The 17878-nt window shown below is 39.7% G+C and overlaps 2 protein-coding genes across 3 annotated transcripts in view; one reads left to right on the plus strand and one right to left on the minus strand.

Annotated features, from left to right (window-relative positions):
* The window catches only part of LOC127650070 (syntaxin-12-like), a 232927-nt gene that overhangs the window by 52115 nt on the left and 162934 nt on the right, over window positions 1-17878 (minus strand). The window lies entirely within an intron of this gene.
* LOC127650065 (NLR family CARD domain-containing protein 3-like) overlaps window positions 1-17878 on the plus strand; it is a 45323-nt gene that overhangs the window by 25977 nt on the left and 1468 nt on the right. For both annotated transcript variants that reach the window (XM_052135257.1, XM_052135256.1), the window contains exons 2-10: window positions 519-600; window positions 686-2458; window positions 2898-3065; window positions 10828-11007; window positions 11755-11940; window positions 13321-13512; window positions 15000-15149; window positions 17482-17655; window positions 17753-17799. In XM_052135257.1, the coding sequence (XP_051991217.1) occupies window positions 530-600; window positions 686-2458; window positions 2898-3065; window positions 10828-11007; window positions 11755-11940; window positions 13321-13512; window positions 15000-15149; window positions 17482-17655; window positions 17753-17799 (2941 nt within the window). In that variant the 5' untranslated portion in view covers window positions 519-529. The remainder of the gene's footprint in view (window positions 1-518; window positions 601-685; window positions 2459-2897; window positions 3066-10827; window positions 11008-11754; window positions 11941-13320; window positions 13513-14999; window positions 15150-17481; window positions 17656-17752; window positions 17800-17878) is intronic.

Genomic DNA, 17878 nt, shown 5'->3' on the forward strand with positions numbered 1-17878 from the left:
TGCTGATGCTACACCCACTGTGTCTGTCTTTTGCTTACCCTGCCACAAGAGTTAGTAATAAACATTCACTTTTATTAAAAATCCAACGAGTCTAGGTTCCTACATTACATGATAATAAAACTTGTTTAGAAAATGTTTGCAGAGACAGGTGTTCAAAACTAAATGAATTATTCCCTCTTTTTATAATCGTACACCTGCAGGACAAATCCTATCATTGCAACATCATTTAACAATTTGGTTGCAAGGAGATTCTGTACACTTATTAATGGAAAGCCAATGGGAGCATTGCGGTTTTGTTTAGCTAGACGTCATCTTCCGAGCATCTGGGAATGGAATGCCTTTCTGGTGGGAAATCAGAGCTATCAAGAAGGAATATCCAACATCTGACTTTTAAATGGAACGCAGCTTTAGTTCAGAAGGGGGAGAGTTTAAAAAAACCTGCTTAGCTAAATGGAACGCAGCTTTTAGGATGCTACTGGCAGAGAAATTACATACTTCACTTTTTTTTTTTTTTGCAGTATCGAGTACGATGGAATTCAATTTAGAAGAAAAAACTCCTCAAGACCAAACAACAATGAATAATCAGTCCAAAAAGACACCGTAAGTTTTGCCTTGCCTTGTCTTGTCTTGTCTTGTATTGTCTGATGGTGGTCAATAACATTTAACACATATCTGACTTTTCCAGCTCTTTGTTCACTGCTAAACAAAATTCTACAGAAGAGATCCAAACTATGAGATCTTTACTGCAAGACACGTTAAGAAGGCAATATGAAGGTATTCTGAATGCTACAACTTACATTCCACTGAAGATGTATTTGTCAAAGAGAACACATTCGGATGCACAATTGTTTCATGAGATGCAAGAGTTGGAAAGGCCGTTTAATGAGGTGATTAAAGAGGAGAATGTGATTAATCATGAGGATCTCCTAAATCCTCATTCCTCTACACAAGAACCTGTCCACACCATTCTGATAAGAGGGATATCTGGATCTGGCAAGTCAACAGCTGTGGGCAAGCTTGTTTTAGACTGGGCAAATGGCAAAACGCACCTCAACATTGATTTTGTGTTTCCTCTTTTCCTGTCTGAGCTGAATATTCTGTATAAGAATAAATACAGCCTGATACAGTTCTTGGATTTGCTCTTTCCAAAGATACCAGACCTGGAAACTCTCAAACAAGCTCGAGTCCTCTTTATATGTGATGGGCTGGATGAGTTTAGACTCCCTCTTAATTTTAAGCATGCCAAGAGATGCGTCAATCCATTGAAACCAGTTTCTTTGGACTGCCTGCTTGTGAACCTCCTCAGAGGAAATCTTATACCCTCTGCCCAGATACTGGTGACCTCAAAGCTCAAAAATCGAGATCTGATTCCTCCAGAACATGTACAGCGGGTGGTTGAAGTTCATGGGTTTGATGACTTACAGTGGGAAGAACATATCAAGAGAGAAGTACATGACCAAAGCATTGCTGCAAGAGCGATCGTTCATGTGAAGTCTTCAAGGACCCTGTACATCATGCGTTCCTTGCCATTCTTTGGTCAAATGGCTGCCACTGTTTTGGAAGAGCTATTTAGTAACCATTCCACCACTGACACAAATCCACCACTGACATTGACAGAGATGTTCACACATTTCATCCTGATTCAAATGAAAAGACAAGCTCTCCAGGAAAGATCCACTAGATTAGGCACTGAGGAGATCCTAAAGTTAGGAAGACTGGCTTGGCACATGTTAGAAAAGGACATGTTGACCTTTATGGAAAAGGACTTTAGAGAGAAAGATATTGATCCAATACATCCTGCCAAGCTCTCTGAGAATATGCCCATGCTTTTCAGAGAACAGAAACTGATGAATTTAGGGAGAACATACCGCTTCATGCATCCCAGTTTCCAAGAGTACCTTGCAGCACTTTATGTTGCTGTGCATTACAAATCCAGCAATGGAAATGTAATGTCTTTTACACTGGCAGAAAGAGCAGAAAAGTTGCTCAACGCTACAGTGTCACTGGAGATGTCCAGAAGGGCAATGAATAGAGCTTTTAGAAGCAAAACTGGCCAACTAGATGTATTTCTCCTCTTTCTCCTGGGTATATCTGCAGGACCAAGCAAAAACCTCCTGTCCATCTTTCTCCAAAATTCATCTTGTGATGTGAGGAAAGAGGACATAGTCTTAAACATTGTAAAGAAAATTCAGGTGAACCCGTTATATGAGATTTCAGTTAATCTCTTTCGCTGTTTGGAAGAGCTTGACCTAGCCTTACCTGTGGTTGCAAATCGTGGCCATGTCGAATTTGAAAGAAACATGGATACACAATTCTCTCCTTCACAGTGGTCACATGTGGCTTCTACTTTGTTGACTTCTGAAGATTCATTGGTGACATTTGATGTTAGAAAATACACCAACGCAGATGAAGCCATCATGAGATTGCTGCCTGTAATCAAGATCTCCAGAGTCCTCAGGTGAACAACACAACACAATAGAAAGACACATACATGATGGTTTCCACCACCATGTATTTAGAGGGTTCATGTCATGAGAAACAGAATTTTCCTTGATCATTTGAAATATAAGAGTTTATTGTACTATGAAAACATACTGTAACTTTCCAAACTCAGAACTTCTTCCCCAGTCTAGAAAGACCACGTATTGCCCAAGCACAATTAAGAATTAACAATAAAAGTAAAATGTGGGACCATTTGCCATATAAATATATATGCTTGATTAAAATTATGAAGACCTACAGGGAACAAAAATGAATGGATAGGGAAAGTGTATAACCCTTCAAACTTACTGATAGTATCAGGAGGGTTTTTTTCAGGATTATATTGTGTGAAAACAGATGTGTGTAATTACATAAGACGTCAACCTATAAATGTATGTCTTTCTGTCTGTATTAAGACTAGATGAGGGCACAGATTTGAGCTGGGCTCTGCTCGCCTCAGCTCTGACATCACCAGCCAACCATATCAAAGAGATTCACATCGAGGAGGAGGCCACGTTTAATTTAAACTTTAAGCTGTTATCTGTTGGTCTGGGAAGCCTTAACTGCAAAGTGGAGATACTGAGGTAAGCTGATAAGCAGCCAGCAACATTATGTACCTTCTAAGTTCTATGGTAGCATTCTAACCAAAAATGGAACCTCATAAGTGACTGATTTGCACAAATGCTTTATATCAGGAGTCAGCAACCTATTTGAAATGAAATGCATTTCAAATTGTTCTTGTTAAACTATTTAACATCATGTACACTGAAATGGGCTGAAGACTTCAGTCAAATCAGTAGCCTAATAAGTACAGATTTATAATGGAGCATATTGCTTTATTGGGGCTGACTGGTTGAGATCACATGCCGAATACTGATCACTTTGTCTCTTTATCGTGAATAAATTATTCATGGCTCACTGCAAATAGTGTAACATCGCATGATTAAAATCAACATCGCATGATTAAAATCAACAAAGCCAGTTGTAAGGACTGTAAGGAGATGGACTATTGAAGCAGAGCTGGAACTACAAGCCTGCTTTGACTGCACTGATTGGAGTGTTTTTGAAGCTGCAGCTACAGACCTGGACGAGCTCACAGATACTGTTACATCATACATCAGTTTCTGTGAGGATATGTGCATCCCTACTAGGACATTTTTATCATTCAACAATGATAAACCATGGTTCACAGGAAGGCTTAGACAGCTTCGTCATGCCAAAGAGGAGGCTTACAGGGGTGGGGATAGAGTCTTGTATAATCGGACCAGGAACACACTGAATAGGGAAATCAGAGTGGCTAAAAGAAGCTACTCTGAAGGGGGTCGCACACCGAACGAGAAGCGCAGCGCCGCGCCACGTCTAGAACAACTCACAGGTATCGCACACCGGACGCGCACATTCTATTCGCGCGAGCTCAATTTTGAATCAACTCCTGGTAGAAGTCTAGAAGAGCTGCACGATGGGTGAGTTTTAACTTGATGTATTATTTATTTTTTATGTTAATTTAATAGCTGATGTTTGATCGTTAATCGAGTAAAAGTGTCTATCACGTTGTTAAGTCTGTTATTTTGTTGTAACGTTATCCGTTGTCTTGGCAACTATGTTACATACAATAGTATTTATTTAGCTAGCGTTTAGCTAACCCGAGTGTCAACGTTAACCAAACAAGTTATTTGATATATTCTTTTTTATTATATACGTAACTGACGATATGTTATTTCTTTGTAACGTAATGTTATAATGGCAGTTACGTACAAGTTACGTATCACCCTCTGGTGCTATTTATTTAGGGGTTACTCTCTGTCAAAAGCAACGTTTTTCTTTCAGTGAATGATGAATGTACTATATTTTAGTTTAATAATTTTTTTCTGTAATAATTTACAGTAGGCCTACTAGCGAATATTTTCTTCTAAATTATGCCCTTTTCAACAGTCATAATTACATTTGGGTATCTTTAACCTATGTAACCTATGAAGGCTTATTTGTATGAATGCCCTGTTTTTCCTATTCTTCCCAAACAGATACAATTTTGACTGACAAAAAAAAAAAAAAAAAAAAACTGCTGCACTGCTACTTTTACGTCACAGACTTAAAAAAAAAAAAAAGGCAATCGAATTTGGGTACACCCTCTAAATGAAAAAAGGCAACAATTTGGCACTTTCCACCACCTTGTTCAGGAGTTGCAATTAAGTCGAGAAAAGCACCAGCAGTACTTCAGAATGAATGCAGAGCAGATGGAGGATCTGCTGTCAGTCATTGGACCTGACATCACAGGGATGTCTATAAATTACCGGACACCTATTGGGCCAAAAGAAAAACTTGCAGTAACATTGCGGTAAGCAATTTTCTATATAACCTATTTATATCTGATTTACACTTTACATTTATTATGCTGTTGCAATAATGAAGACAATATTTTCAAAACAATAATTCATTTAATGGATTTTACCATGTGAGCCATATGTCAAGATAACACAGTAATGTACACATAGATAATTTTAATAAGAATAATAATAATTGCTGACCACTCTAGCCAGCCTCCACATACATTTAATTAAGGGTGGGCCCAAACATCACATTCTACAGTAATAAAAAAACAATATCTGTATGTAATCTAACATAAAACAGAATTAGGTTAACAATTCCCAAAACAAACAAATGTTACCTATTATGAATATCGTATGTTGAGAAAGCTGAAGGAGCCACAATATTTTAATTTGGAGCATTCCAGCTACCAAACACTGGTGGTCCTGTGTGATAGCTAATCACACCTTGCCCATGATGTGCCTGATTACTCTGCACATCCAGGTCATCCAGGATACGTAGCATCTCTATTTTTGCCCGTGTTTGTTCTCTTTTTCCCAAGGACCTCATTTGAGGTGCTAAAATTAAAAGGAAAAGTTCAGTTTCGTCATGTTGTTTTGGTGGCACTGTTGGTGTTGCTAAAAAGTCTATAAGCTTTTCATTCATTTGTGTGTTTGGACTTTTTGGGTCTCTTTTTTTCTCTTGGGTCTCTGTGGCCATCCTGAAACTTCACTTTCTGTCCCTGTTGTCTCTGGTACTGGGCTTTCCTCTTCTGGAGTCATTTGTGTTTCTAAATCAACTTCATGGGTCGACCCATCCACATAGTTGTCGAAGTCAACGTTACTGATTGTACTGAGAAAAAGAAAGAGAGACAAACAAGAGTATACAGTTTGCACCATTTTTTTTTTTACAGTTAAAAGTCTAATTCAAATCATACTTTAATAAATTTAATTCACACTTCACAGTATATTACTATAAATAGTACCTTCTATTTTGTAGGAAGATATTTAGGAAGGAAATTGCAGCAGCATATTTCCACTCCTGTTGACGCACTGCTCCAGAGCCACTTGGCAATTGTTGTCTTTTCTTCCACTTGATGTAGTTGTCTCTTAGGGACTTCCATCTCATTCTGCACTCATTTTCTGTGAAGAGGGAGAAATTAATGATTATATTAATGTGTATGTTTTACAGATATCTGGCCACAGGAAATTCAGTAAGAACAATTGCCTTTAACTACCGTATGGGGGAGAGCACAGTGGCTAAATCCATCAAGGACACAATGTGCAGCTATTAACAGGCGGATGATGGATACACACCTAGCAAGACCAACTGAGCAACAGTGGAGGAATATTGCCTCAAGATTTTCATGTAGGTGGAATTTTCCTAACTGCATAGGAGCGATAGATGGGAAGCACATCCTCCTCTTTGCACCACCACATTCAGGCAGCCTTTATTTTAATTACAAAAAACATTCTCTGTATTATTGGCTGTCGTTGATGCCGAATATCATTTCCGCCTAGTCCATATTGGAGAGTATGGACGGTCAAGCGATGGGGGTGTCTTTGCTGGCTCAGCCATAGGGCAGGCTCTAGATACAAAGAAGCTGGAGATACCAGATGATCAGCACCTTCCAGGAGCAGAGCATCTGGGGAACATGCCATTCACCATTGTTGGGGATGCAGCATTCCCATTAAAAACCTACCTGATGCGGCCTTACCCTGGTAGGGACTTATCTACACAACAACGCATCTTCAACTACAGATTGTCTCGAGCGCGCAATGTAGTTGAAAATGCCTTCGGCATTTTGTCATCTCGCTGGAGGATCCTGCACAGCAGGATCAACATACACCCTGACAAAATAAACAGCCTTATTTTGTCAGCTTGCATCCTGCACAACTTTCTTCTCAAGCCAATGGAAGTAGAGAGGTGGCTGAATACCAGTGCCCCAACTCCTGGATCGATGGAGAACATTTCTGCTGTTGGTGGACTTCGTGGTGCAAGGGAGGCCTACACAGTTCGAGACAAATTCTGCTCTTGTTTGAACTCTGAGGGACATGTATCTTGGCAGAATGAAATGGTTTAATGGTCAACATAGTCTTAGTTTAATTATTTATTTATTATATTTAATTGATTTTAGAATTGATCACTTTCTTGATATCATAATAATTTAAATATTTAATATCTTAATGTATGCCTGCTTACATAATAATTTAGTCTTTGATTAGCATTAATATTAGACTGCACTAATTAATTATCAGCATTATTATGTATTATTACAAATCAATTTCAACATTTCTTATAGCTACTAATATGATTTGTTTGTTCAATAAAACAAATATGTTACATATTTTTCGCTTAAGCTATTGGTTTCATTGTTAATTAACATCAATATTCCTGTGGTTCACTGGTGGCATGTTATTGGAGTCTTATTTCAACATGAAGATTTATTTAATGAAATATCATAATTGTAAGTTTGTGATCAAAAATATTGTTATTTTTAAGGACATTATGAGATTAAGATAATGTCTGTCCTGTACGTTGTTTTACTGTACTATTAAGTACAGTCGTTGCTAACGTCAGTCACAGAAAATTTTACCTCAGGTCGTAAGTTAACATAATTAGAGAATCTTACCTGAAAATCCAATGACATCTGCGATCTTCCTCCACGCTGCTGAGTTCCTTATGTTGTCTTTGAAAAATCTGTGGTTTATTGCAAATATTTCAAGGTATTTCCCTACTTCACTGATGAGTTTTTCGTCGTCCATTTCGCTCCGCTACTACGCTACAGAAATTACCTGAAGTGTGTTGTGACCTGGTAAATCCAGTAGGTGGCAGTACACGACCGTGAATGTAACCACGAGAGGCAAACGTTACATCGCCTATGCTTTTAATATTTCGCACTGAGGTTAGAGCATAGACCGTAAAAGAGTGTATGGTTAGTATGGTAGAGTATTGAAAAATGGCACAACGGGAAAATGAAAGATTTAAAAGGGCTATGTTTGTTATATATTTTTTCCAATATGACTTTATTCAAGCTGTTAAATTAGGAATGTTAAACTAAATGTATATTGCAGCACAGGGTGAAGTCAGTATGTATATTAACGACGATTTGAGACAAATAAATGTACATTTAATATACAACTATGTAAATGGCGCTCTGTGGCGCGGCAGGGTTTTGAACAAGGTCCTGAGCCGTAGCTGGGCGCCGCGGACAGACGCCGAATGGCGCCGCCGGTGTGTGTACACTCATAGAGAATAATGTGTTAGAATTTTAAAGACATGGCGCGGCGCTGCGCTGCGCGTTCGGTGTGCGACCCCCTTGAGAAGCTGAAAAACAAGTTTTCAGCTAACCACCCTGCATCAGTGTGGAGTGGCCTGAAACAACTTACCAATTACAGGACTCCTACCCCCAACCCTGTGGCGGACCAACGACTGCCTGACGACCTGAATGTGTTCTATTGCAGATTTGAAAGGCCCAATTTCACACCCCACATGCACTCAGACCTTCATTTCACACAACCATTAACACCTCCTGCAACCCCCCTCCTCCCCCCTCCTGCTACACTACCTGCACTCAAGATCTGTAAAGACGATGTGTGCATGTCTTTCGGAAGCAAAGGTCAAGGAAGGCTCCAGGCCCAGATGGCATCTCACCAGCGTGCCTTCGTTCCTGTGCTGGCCAACTGGCCCCCATCTTCACTCAGATCTTCAATAGATCTCTGGAGCAGTGTGAAGTCCCATGCTGCTTCAAACGCTACACTGCTCCGTTATTATCCCTGTCCCTAAGAAACCAAAAATCACAGGACTTAATGACTACAGACCTGTCGCCCTGACGTCTGTGGTCATGAAGTCATTTGAGAGACTGGTGTTGGCCCACCTGAAGGACATCACTGGACCCTTTCTGGACCCCCTTCAATTTGCTTATCGAGCAAACAGGTCTGTGGATGATGCAGTCAACATGGGTTTGCATCACGTCCTGCAACATCTGGACAGACCGGGGACATACGTAAGGATTCTTTTTGTGGACTTCAGCTCGGCTTTCAACACAATCATCCCAGATATACTCCGGACTTAGTTAAATCAACTCCCTGTTCCCACCTCTACCTGTCAGTGGATTACCAGCTTTCTGACAGACAGGCAGCAGCTTGTGAGGCAGGGAAAATTCACTTCCACCACCTGTACCATCAGCACTGGTGCCCCCCAGGGATGTGTGCTTTCCCCACTACTCTTCTCCCTGTACACCAATGACTGCACCACCAAGGACCCCTCTGTCAAGCTCCTGAAGTTTGCAGACGACACCACTGTCATCGGCCTCATCCAAGATGATGATGAGTCTGCATATAGAAAGGAGGTTGAACGGCTGGCTGTCTGGTGCAGTCAAAACAACCTGGAGCTGAACACGCTCAAAACGGTGGAGATGATTGTGGACTTTAGGAGGAACACCCCAACACTGACCCCCCTCACCATTCTAAACAGCACTGTGGCAGCAGTGGAGTCATTCAGGTTCCTGGGCACTACCATCTCACAGGACCTGAAGTGGGAGATACACATCGACTCCATTGTGAAAAAGGCCCAGCAGAGGTTGTACTTCCTTCACCAGCTGAGGAAGTTCAACCTGCCACAGGTGCTGCTGAAACAGTTCTACTCAGCAGTCATTGAGTCTGTCCTCTGCACTTCAATAACTGTCTGGTTTGGTGCAGCTACGAAATCAGACATCAGAAGACTACAAAGGACAGTTCGGTCTGCTGAGAGGATTATCGGTTGCCCCCTGCCCCCCTTCAAGAACTCTACACTTCCAGAGTGAGGAAAAAGGCTGGTAAAATCACTCTGGACCCCACTCACCCTGCCCACTACCTTTTTGAACTGTTGCCTTCTGGCCGGCGCTTCAGAGCTCTGAACACCAGAACCGTCAGACACAGGAACAGTTTTTTCCCTCAGGCCATCCATCTAATGAACAATTAAATTGCCCCATTGAGCAAATATTATGTGCAATTCACAGTCTAATTCTATTTATTTTATCCAACATATCCACTTCTGCCATTACTTACATTGCTCTGTACATAATATACAGTTTATTATTTTGTACTTAACATAACAGATTGTATTAGATTTGCACTACGTGTGTGTATGTGGGTATGCATGAAGGTGAGTGTATGTACGTATGTGTATAATTATTTATTTTGTATTCTTTTTTTTTAATTATCTATGTCTTGCTGCTGTTTTTGGTATTGTTTGTATTGTTGTACACTGGAAGCTCCTGTCACCAAGACAAATTCCTTGTATGTGTAAGCATACTTTGCAATAAATCTGATTCTGATTCTGATGTTACATTTATGCCAACAGGTATCAGTGAAGCTTAAACTAAATTACATAGGCCTTGTTCAGACTGCCACTAAAAATCAGATTTTTTTTTGCATATCCAGATTGTATCGAGATGAGTTTTTGAAATTCTGAACAGCAAAAAAACACATGAAATCTGATTTTTCCAAATCTGATTCAAACCACATCGGGAGGTGGTTTCAAATGATTTTTTCAGATGCGTCTCAGTCCGGAAGCTCTGGCTGCTCAATTGCTCACTCTTAACGCAACACACAACGATGACATCAAAAATCGGTAACTGCAGTACGGAAGATCACAATATCTACCAGTCTCTTCCATCGCTGAGTTTTTCTTGTGCGACGGAGAAGTTCTGCACTGCAACTGGACAGGGCACTTATTTGGAGAGCGAGATGAAATGAAATGAGATGATGCACCTCTATTGTTCCCGCATCTGTTTTGAAAGCATCGTCATGTGGGTACGCCTATGTCATTGCCAAAGTAACCTATGCAGATAAGTCGGTGATGTCTGAACACGCAAATCTGATTTGATCACTTGTAAGTAATACTGCGGACAGTTTGCCTGAAAAAATCAGATTTTCCTGCAGTCTGAACTTGGCTTTAGTACACCGTTAAGATCTCTTGCATTAAACATAACATTTTTAATATCTGAATAATCAAAGACTCTGCATCAAGTCCTTCCTGTTATCCTATTCTTTTTTTTAGGATGCCATATTCACATAAATATAGCTGTGAAGATGCCGATCCCCTGTTCTCAGCACTTTCATTGAACCCAACACATATGAGAGAGTTGAACATACTGCGTTCATTCCACTTGAGTGACAGGACAGTTCAGGGTGTTTCTCAAACCCTAGTGGACCCTAGATGTCATCTGGAGAAACTTGCGTGAGTAAAAATATTAGGGCCTGCCATTTGAGTCATTGTATTTAGTGGGGTTTGACTTGTGAATAACAAAACTGGCAAACAAATCCATTGATAGACTTACATTGATGAAGTGACCAAAGCCATGTCTAGAGACCATAAAATCATAGAGACTTTGGGGCGGAATTGGGTTTAGACCTATTTTGTGCCAAGAAGCGACACCCTAGAAACCACTCAAAATAAAATAGACAGCATAGCAATGGCCTAGCAATGACCTAGCAACGTAACAACCCCTTAGAGCCTTAAAGTATAAATCAGCATCCTAGTAACCACCTAGCAATGCCAAGCCACTGCATAGAAATACACAAACAACCACTCAGAATCCCTTTGCAGCCACATAGCAATACCCCAAAAATCATAGAGCAAATAAATAGTCATGCAACCACATAGCAATGCTATAACAACAACTCAGAACACCCTAGCAAACACATACTGTATAATACTGGACGTGATAACCACTCAGCAACCACGTAGCAGTGCCCAGCAACAGCATAGCAACATGCTGAAAACACGCTGAACATCTTAGCAAACACATAGCAAAGTCATGGCAACCATCCACAAAAGCCTTGAAGAGTGGAGGTTACTTTTTCATGAGAAAACTTCAGATATTTTCTTCAGTAAATATTAAAATCTATTTAGTGTTATATATTTTTTATTTCTTCTTTATTGTTTCTGACATTCATAATCAGTCTAGTGTGTTGTGTTCCCCAGTCTACAAGGAGAAAGCTCTCTCTCCCTAGATGGATGTAAGATCTTGGCAGCAGCTCTCTGTAGCAGTTCTTGTCATCTGAGAGAGCTGAACTTGAGCAGGTGTTTTCAAAGTTCAGATGAAGACCAAGCTGTGCAGCTTTTGTCAGAAGCATTCAGAGACCCGAACTGCAAAATAACAGTTCTGAGGTAAATAATAATTCTCAATGGCAAGCATATTTTTCAAATTCTAACACATAATATTCCCTGAAGTGTTTAATTTTTTCACCACTACCAACAACAAGTGGAATTGCAGAAATAATAGCTGTGTTCAAATTCATGTACTGACAGAGCATGGAGTGCATTTTATGAAGAACTCAAGTCAGAGCATAGCGACCTGTGTTGGAATCCCAGCTTGAGATCCAATCCTTTTCCCTCTCTTACATACTGTATATTATACCTATAGCACTTACACTTTAAAACAGATGCCCGGCTAGCAGACTTCTTTTTTCATTTAAAATTGAATGGCTCCTCGGCTCCCATGCCCTTAAGGGGGCCGCAGCACAGGATGCTTCTGGTGGACAACACACAGAATCCTAAAATGTTAAACTGTTGTTTTCTATGAATGTACGCACACCACTGGGTGGTGTTTGTTGGTGGCACCCAGCTACGACTTCGGGGGGTGCTCTAACCTCTGGCCCGCCTCTGATCGCCCCTCATTATATTTGACATTATATTACATTTAATTCAACCCAAATCGTCAAGTGACAAGCATTATTTACTTCAGCCTATGCTAAAAGACACATTTTATATAGAAATTGCATAATTAACGTTGTTTCAGAATGCAGATTTGCACTAGTTTTTTGTACACCAACCTCCAAACTCATTAAATTCATTCTTGAAGAAGTGCAAAAACCTTTTGTCTGTACTCTGATTATATTCACCGTTTTGAACGGCCACCTTCATTCGCCACACTGTGTTCTGTGTGCGATATCTGGGCCTTGTACTATCCGTGATGTGACACTTCTTGCCCGGTGTGCGACCAGCTTTATGGGACAGTAAGGTGTCCAGTGGTTGCACATTTCAGAATTTTGGCAGATGCAGTAGGCCATCTGAGTATCGTTCATCCACTGTTTCATGAAAATGTACAGCTTTGTATACTATTAGTCACATGATTACATGATTCTGTGGTAACAGTTTTGCAAAATGATATAACATGGTTCATTACATGTATCACAGCAGTTCAGAGGTGAAATGAGGTCACGTGATGGATACAAATATTTGTAGCATAACTTGTTTGATCTGTAAATTTGCCAGTATTGTCAGAAAATGCAATGAACAAGAACAGGTCAGGCTATGTGGGGGAAGAACAAGTCCTGCTTCTCTCTTCACATACAAAATAATATGAATCATTAGTGCTGCAAAGCACAAACAGTCAGCCAAAGGAGAGATGAACACATGATGAACTTAAATTACTCTTAAATAAACACTGTAAATGTGCTAGACTCCAAAAACAAGAATACTATTTTGAAATCTACCAGAAAGCTTTGTGTTCTGTTCATTAAATGTCTCTCTCTTCTCTCTTCACAGGTTGGCATTTTACTATGTAACATCTTTATCTGCATTATTCTCTGCTTTTCAAAATAACCCTTCACACCTGAAAGAACTAAGTCTAAGTCACCTAAGTTACCTAAGAACAAATACTGATGAACTTAAGCAACTTTTCTCTCTGCTGGCGGATCCTTGCTTCAAATTGGAGACACTGCGGATAGTTAACCGTAGGTATGAATGAGAAATCTTGCCTTGATTCAGCCCAGGATAATGCAAAGTACTGTAGCTAAAAAAAGTTCACCCCAAAATGTAATTCTGCTGTCACAATTTACTGCATATTTATTCCAGTAAACAAGAGAGATTTTAGGCGGAATGCCAAGTCACTATTTACTTTCATTTTATATTTTTTCAGTTAGTAAATGTGAATGGTGACTGATGTTCTGACTAACATTTTCTTTTGTGTTGCATAGAAGAAGTAAGTAAGTACAATGCAAGTGAATGGGTGCCAACATTTTGAAGCTCCAAAATCCACATAATGGGAGTATAAAAGTAATCCATCTGACTCCAGTGGTTAAATCCATGTGTTCAGACACAGATCAATCTTTAAGTCATTTTTTATCATAAATTCTCCTCGCTGTCCAGTAGGGGGCGATATGCAAGAAGAATGTGAATCACCAAAAACAGAAGAAGGAGAAAGTGAAAAAACAAGGACTTGACTATTGATCTGTTTCTCACCCACACTTATCATATCACTTCATTTGATATGGATTTAACCACTGGAGTTGTCTGTAGTATCTTTATGTCGCCCTTTTGTGGATTTTGGAGCTTCAGAATTTTGGCACCCATTCACTTGGGATCAAAAGAGCTGAGAAATTCTTCTATAAATCTTTGTTTGTGTTCAGCAGAAGAAAGAAAGTCATACACATCTGGGATGGCATGAGAGTAAATTATGAGAAAATTATAATTTTTGGGTGAACTATCCATTTAATTTGCATGTGCAGTCTATCATATTGCGTGTTATCATGGTACTTGCATCAAATGCATGCTCACATAAAGTAGGCCTACAGCTCTTAACACCATTTTATTTTCATTAATTATGGCATTTATTAACATAAAAAATATATGTATTTATAGGATTATATTAGATGATATCATCATAAAATCCCTGCTATTTAACAAGTGTAAGAGTAGTTGATTAGAATACCCATGACAATCTTTTCTTGAAATGTTTCAGATCGAAGCAAATGTATAATTTCTAAAGAGAAAAATATGTAAAGTAGTGTACATGCAAGCCATCGCACAACTAATGTATACTATAAACGATATCTGAATTTCAAACTGTAATTATCCTGACCATGGCAAAGTAAGCGGCGCTCGTGAGAGACACTGAGGCTGCATGGGAGAGAACCAGCACTTACTGCTCATTTCATGGGAGCGAGAGACACTTGCTCGGCGTACCGATGCATACCATCCGACCCACTGCGTTTAAGTAATGGAAATTACATACTAATTTCAGGGACACGCAGAAATTGCCAAAACACACTATTTTGTGCGAGTCTAACTCACTGGACTACGTTAGTAGATCAGCTCGGAACTTTCTTGCACATGTTATCAAGTTGCACTTATTTCTATATGTGTAAACCATTAGTAATCAGGGCCATCCTGTTTTTTGTGAGTGAGTAATATAAACATAATGTTTTTTTTTTTTTTTTTTGAAGACTATCTAGTTCTCTTGAAACACTTGCTTCAGTTCTTGGATTGTGCAGTCTCAGATGCCTGGATCTTAGCATGTGTGGACTGAAAGATTCTTCAGTGGAGCTGCTTTCTTCAGGACTGTGCAAAACTAACTGTAAACTGGAGATACTCAGGTCAGTCTGAATGTAAAATACAATCAGGTGCAAAAATAGCTGTCAGAACCTACTGTTCATTATTGTAGCTGCTTTGTCATCATCCGGGAGCCACCCATTATAGATGTTTCATCACATTTATCCTGGAACATCACCTTGTGGTGGGGCAATGGTCAGTGGTTTACAATGACACCTGGGTCGGAGAGGTGCGGCAACCTTGGTGTGTGCACATGTTAAGTTTGTACATTTGTACAGAGATGATTTACATTTACATTTACACATTTGGCAGTCGCTTTTATCCAAAGCAGTGCACTTATTACAGGGACAATCTCCCCGGAGTAACCTGGAGTTAAGTGCCTTGCTCAAGGACACAATGGTGGTGGTTGTGGGGATGAAACCAGCGACCTTCTGATCAACAGTTATGTGATTTAGCCCACTATGCCACCACCACTCCATAGAGATTTCATCTCTAAAGAACTAAATTGTGCCAAAAAAATGACTAAAACAGCAATTGCGAGTGGGGTGGCCAATGGGCTTTGGTCCATGGTGGTCACTGCCACCCCCTAGCTCCACCACTGCATTCCAGGTGCTCGTGCAGCATAACAGGATGCTCTAAGTAGCACACTTGTAAAAACTGAAGAGGATTGGGGTTGAATGTCTTGCTCTTTTTAGTCTTCTCAAGAACTGGAGATGATGTTTTTATGTAAAAAAATTTTTATAAGTATGAGGTGTTGTGAGTCCAAGAATGGTCTGCGTGCAGAAAGGTGCATGCACAGAAATGTAAAACTTTGCACTGACTCTATTACTGAGCCATCAATGTGCACGTGGGCCATGCCCTTCTGAAGTCAATGACCATCTCTTTGGTCTTTTCCATGTTTAGGGACTGTTTATAGGCCTTACACTAAGCTGCTCCACTTCATCTCTGTATGCTGATTCATCGTTGTTAGTGATGAGCCCAACCACTGTGGTATCATCAGCATACTTGATGTGGTTGCTGTTGTGTCTGGCAACACCAGGAGTGTAGCACTCATTTCAGAAGTGAGGAGGACAGAATGTTCAGTGTAAGAACAAAAAAAACTTGACCAATTAATCAAGTTTTCTGTTGTATCTTGTTGATGATGAAATTGTATTTACAGTGTACTTGTATGCACTCATTAAGTTTGACGGCCAGATTGGACAAAACGTCACCTCATTCAGGCAGCATTTGTTATGTAGACTTTAAGTGAGGGGGACACACACCCTGCATATTCTACTAAAAGCGTAAATATGCGTATTTTATACACCATTAATGTGTACTTTTGAGTAGTTTCTCTTAGTACTACATTATAACCTGCATTGGGAGGGAAGTCTTTGAGGTTACGGGCAGGTGATTTGTTACAATTAACAAGAGTTACATTTATTTAATTATATAATTAAGTTCAGTACCCAGCTAATAATATCAGTAGTAAGCCAAGGGGACACACTTAGTACACAAATGACACTGTTTTATGAGAATGACCCATGTAAAAAAAAATATATATCACCATGCTAATATATCACCCATGTCAACATTTTTTATATATTTAAATGTGAATATATATATATATATGTATGAAATTAAGAGACCACTCCAAATGTTTCTTAAATCAGCATATCTACATGTATGGAAACCATTTCATTCCAGTGTCTGTTGTCCTGCTTGAATTTTTGCACCAAGAGTGGCATAATGTCACCCAACAGCAATGTGAAAGACTGGTAGAGAGCATGCCAAGACTCACGAAAGCTGTGATTGAAAATCAGGGTTATTCCACCAAATATTGATTTATTTTTTTATTCATTTTCTCCCAATTTGGAATGCCCAATTTCCACTACTTTGGAAAGTTACTCACATCAGTCCGGGTGGCAGAGGACAAGTCTCAGCTGCCTCCGCTTCTGAGACAGTCAATCCGCGCATCTAATCACGTGACTCGTTGTGCATGACACCGCAGAGACTCACAGCATGTGGAGGCTCATGCTACTCTCCACAATCCACGCACAGCATACCACACGCCCCATTGAGAGCAAGAACCCCTAATCGCAACCACAAGGAGGTTACCCCCTGTGACTCTACCCTCCCTAGAAACCGGGCCAATTTGGTTGCTCAGGAGACCTGGTTGGTGTCACTCAGCACAATAATAAATATTGAATAAAACAAAAATGTTCATTTTACTCAAACACATTCCTATAAAAAGTGAATCCAGAGAAACTGAACATTTGGAGTGGTCTCTTCATTTTGTCCAAAGCTGTATATACATACAGTATATACTGTATATGATGTTCACTGTTATTTGAATCTGTGAATCTTAAAATATAAGCTGAATTTGTTTCCCTGAAGGATGACACACTGCCACATCACAGAAGTGGGAGCTGCTTGTTTGGCAAGGGCTCTTCGCAGCAACCCATTAATGATGCAAGAAATAGACTTGAGCATCAACCCTGTTAAAGGCCCAGGCTTTGATCAGCTCAAATCTGTAGCTGAAGATCCAGCCACCCGATTAAAGAAATTAATGTGAGGCAATTAAAATACATACACATGAGATCAGAATTTCTTTACGAAGTTATTTTCAGTAAAATTTTTCTGATCTTTAATTAATCTTCATCTACAGTGTGGATGGCTTAGAGGAGCACCTTGACATGGAAACTCTACGGCAATGTTTGTCTATGTTTTTTTTTATTATTAATTGTTACTTTTGATAGTGAAAAATCCAAATGTGCAGTCATAACTCTTAGTT

This window comes from Xyrauchen texanus, chromosome 10 (assembly GCF_025860055.1).
Source record: "Xyrauchen texanus isolate HMW12.3.18 chromosome 10, RBS_HiC_50CHRs, whole genome shotgun sequence".
Lineage (NCBI taxonomy): Eukaryota > Metazoa > Chordata > Actinopteri > Cypriniformes > Catostomidae > Xyrauchen > Xyrauchen texanus.